The following is a 2629-nucleotide window of genomic DNA, read 5'->3' as shown; positions in this document are numbered from 1 at the left end:
TCCCCAAGGGAGGGGTGACGCGGGGGGGGACAGGAGAGGACAAGGCCACTTTGGGGGGCAGCTCTAGGTGACCCCAGGGGACATCGTGGTGGCCCCAAAATGGACAAGGACCACGACGACGTCCTCAAGCCTCCCTAGATGCCACCAGCGGTGGCCACCCCACATCTCCTGGGGACACGGTGGCCCTAGGGTGGCTCTAGGTGGCCCCAGGGGACACGGGTGACCTGTTGGGGACGTGGGCAGGGCCGGGGGGGGACACACGTCACAGGAAGTAGTCGGCCACCGGCTTCTTGGAGGGGATCCCCCGCGTCTCCTGCGGCGCCGCCTCGAAGATGATGAACTCCTTCTGCAGGTGCTCGTCCAGCTCCAAGATGGCCGCCACGTTCCCGCACCTGCGGGGCGTTAAGCGTGTGCTTAGCGTGTGCGTGGCGACACGCCCTGGGGGCCGACCCGGAAGCCAACCCCAGGGGGGGCACACGGTTCCCTTCAAGCGTCACTGGGAGCCCTCCCCCACGTTCCCCCCTGCGTCCTGTGTTCCCTTGTCACGTGTCCTAGCGTGTCCTTAACGTGTTGTCGGTGTGCGCTTAGCGTGTCAACTCACCTAGAGCAGTAGTTAGTGGCCGACCCCGTGACAAGAACGGTCCCATTCAAGTGTCACTTGGGGTCCACCCGTGTCCCCCAAACCCCATTTCCCCCACCACGTGTCCCAGCGCATCTTAACATGTACTTAGCATGTTGAGACTCACCTGTCGCAACAGCTGCTGGCTAAACCCATGATGGGGACGGTCCCATTCAACTCTCGCTTGCCGCCCACTGGTGTCCCCCCCCACCCCGCGTTTCTTCACCGCTCGTTCTCCCCGCCTTAGCGTGTTCTTAACATGTCCTTAACATGTTAACACCCCCCTCCATCAATCCCAAACCCACCAAACAAGGAGAACGTTCCCATTCCGGTACCACCAACACCCGTCCCGTCACGTTTCGACCTTCCCACCTCCTCGCCCTCCCCCCCAAGCCCCTTAGCGTGCGCTTAGCGTGTGCTTGGCGCGCGGCTGACCTGTAGCAGTAGTTGGGGGCGGACCAGACGGTGAGGACGGTCTCGTTGAAGTGCCACTTGTAGCCTTCCATGACGAGCTGGTGGGCGCGGCAGATCATGTCGATGTCGTTGGAAGCGTTGAACTGGGCCACCACGTCGCTGCCGAACAGGTAGCCGGCCCCCCGCGGGGACACGCCCCAGCCCGTCGTGTCTGCCGACGCACCGCACGCGTGTCACGGATGGAAAAGGGGGGGTTTGGGGGGGCTCCGGTGGGGCTGGGCGGCAGCGCGGGGGTCACGCGTGTTGCCACGTTGGGGGCAGCGTGCGGGGAGAAGCGACCCACGCGCACGCTACGTGTGTTCACGCGTGTCAGGGTCTCACGCGTGCGTCACGCGGAGCCACACGGATCCGCCGCAGCGTACATGTGACCCACACGCGTGAGATGTCCACGTGTGTCACACAGAGCATCCCAACAGGGTCACCTGTGTCACCCAGACCCACACAGGCCACGTTGGGGTGTATGCGTGGGGACATGACACACGCGTGTGTCACGTGCATTTACACGTGTCATCCGGGGCAGCCCGGTGTGGCCATGTGGGTCACACGTGTGTCACACACACCAGCCTGGCGTGCCCGTGGGGTCACGCACGTCACCCCCACACGCCAGCCTGGCCCCTCTACGTGACAACGCGCAACGCCGACGCGTGTCACCCCAGGTGACGCGGGACACTCCAAAGGCAGCGGGGGAGGCCACGGGGCGCGCACCGGGGGGGGCTGCAAGGCGGGACACGCACCGACACGCGTGTACGGGACCTACCCTCGGGGTCGGACCAGAGGAGGTCGCACATGGGACCGTCGTGGGGCACCTCCTGCTTGCGGTCGATGGTGCGGATCTGGTCCAGCGTCTGGATGGAAGGCGAGAGGCCCCCGTGCACGCAAAAGATCTGGGGGGGACACGCGTGTGCTTAGCGTGTGCGAAACCTGCACCCTGTCACCGTGAGGGTAGAGGGACCACGGGGAGGACAAGGTCGCCAAGCAGCCCCCCCCCCCAAAAGCAGCCCCGGGGTCTGCCCCACACCCTGTAAGTGCTTAATATGTTCTAGCACGTGCTTAGCGTGTTCTAGCATGTGCTTAGCGTGTTCTAGCGCGTGTCCTGCTGTGCTCATCGTGCCGTCCGTGGCGCCGACGACGCTGAAAACAGCAAAACTGCCGGTGCACCCCCCCCAAAACAGACCTTCCTACCCGCTCGCATGCCCTCTGCGCGTCCTTAGTGCGTCCTAGCATGTGCTTAGCGTGTCCTAAGGTATCCCAGCGCGCTCGCAGAGCGTTCCGCAGCGGTAACGAGGCCGCAAAGAACACGAAGCTCCCGTCGCGCGCGCCCACCTTGCCGTCGATGATGGCGGAGAGGCTGAGGGAGTCGAAGATCTCGGTGCAGTAGCGCCAAACGGTGACGGAGCCGTATTTCCGTAGGCACTCGTCGTAAAAACCGTAGACCTGGGTGATCTGCCGGCTCTCGTGGTTTCCCCGGATCAACGTGATGCGGTCGGGATAACGGACCTGGAACGCCCGGACGTCTGGGTCCCCTCTCCGGACCCC

General features: G+C 64.4%; 2 protein-coding genes across 2 annotated transcripts in view; both read right to left on the bottom strand.

The window, feature by feature from the left end:
* Positions 1-84, bottom strand: part of LOC104835062 (helicase SRCAP-like) — a 17234-nt gene extending 17150 nt beyond the window's left edge. The window contains exon 1 of the mRNA XM_010572839.1: positions 73-84. Coding sequence (XP_010571141.1) covers positions 73-84 — 12 coding nt within the window. The remainder of the gene's footprint in view (positions 1-72) is intronic.
* The window catches only part of LOC104835061 (fructose-bisphosphate aldolase A-like), a 12382-nt gene continuing 9759 nt past the window's right edge, over positions 7-2629 (bottom strand). The window contains exons 9-12 of the mRNA XM_010572837.1: positions 2417-2616; positions 1851-1977; positions 1055-1244; positions 7-392 (exon numbers count right to left, since the gene is read on the bottom strand). Coding sequence (XP_010571139.1) covers positions 263-392; positions 1055-1244; positions 1851-1977; positions 2417-2616 — 647 coding nt within the window. The 3' untranslated portion in view covers positions 7-262. The remainder of the gene's footprint in view (positions 393-1054; positions 1245-1850; positions 1978-2416; positions 2617-2629) is intronic.

Source organism: Haliaeetus leucocephalus, unplaced genomic scaffold, assembly GCF_000737465.1.
Source record: "Haliaeetus leucocephalus isolate CR32 unplaced genomic scaffold, Haliaeetus_leucocephalus-4.0 Scaffold360, whole genome shotgun sequence".
Classification (NCBI taxonomy): domain Eukaryota; kingdom Metazoa; phylum Chordata; class Aves; order Accipitriformes; family Accipitridae; genus Haliaeetus; species Haliaeetus leucocephalus.
Note: the sequence above shows the minus strand (reverse complement) of the source record. Positions and strands in the feature narration are given on the sequence as shown.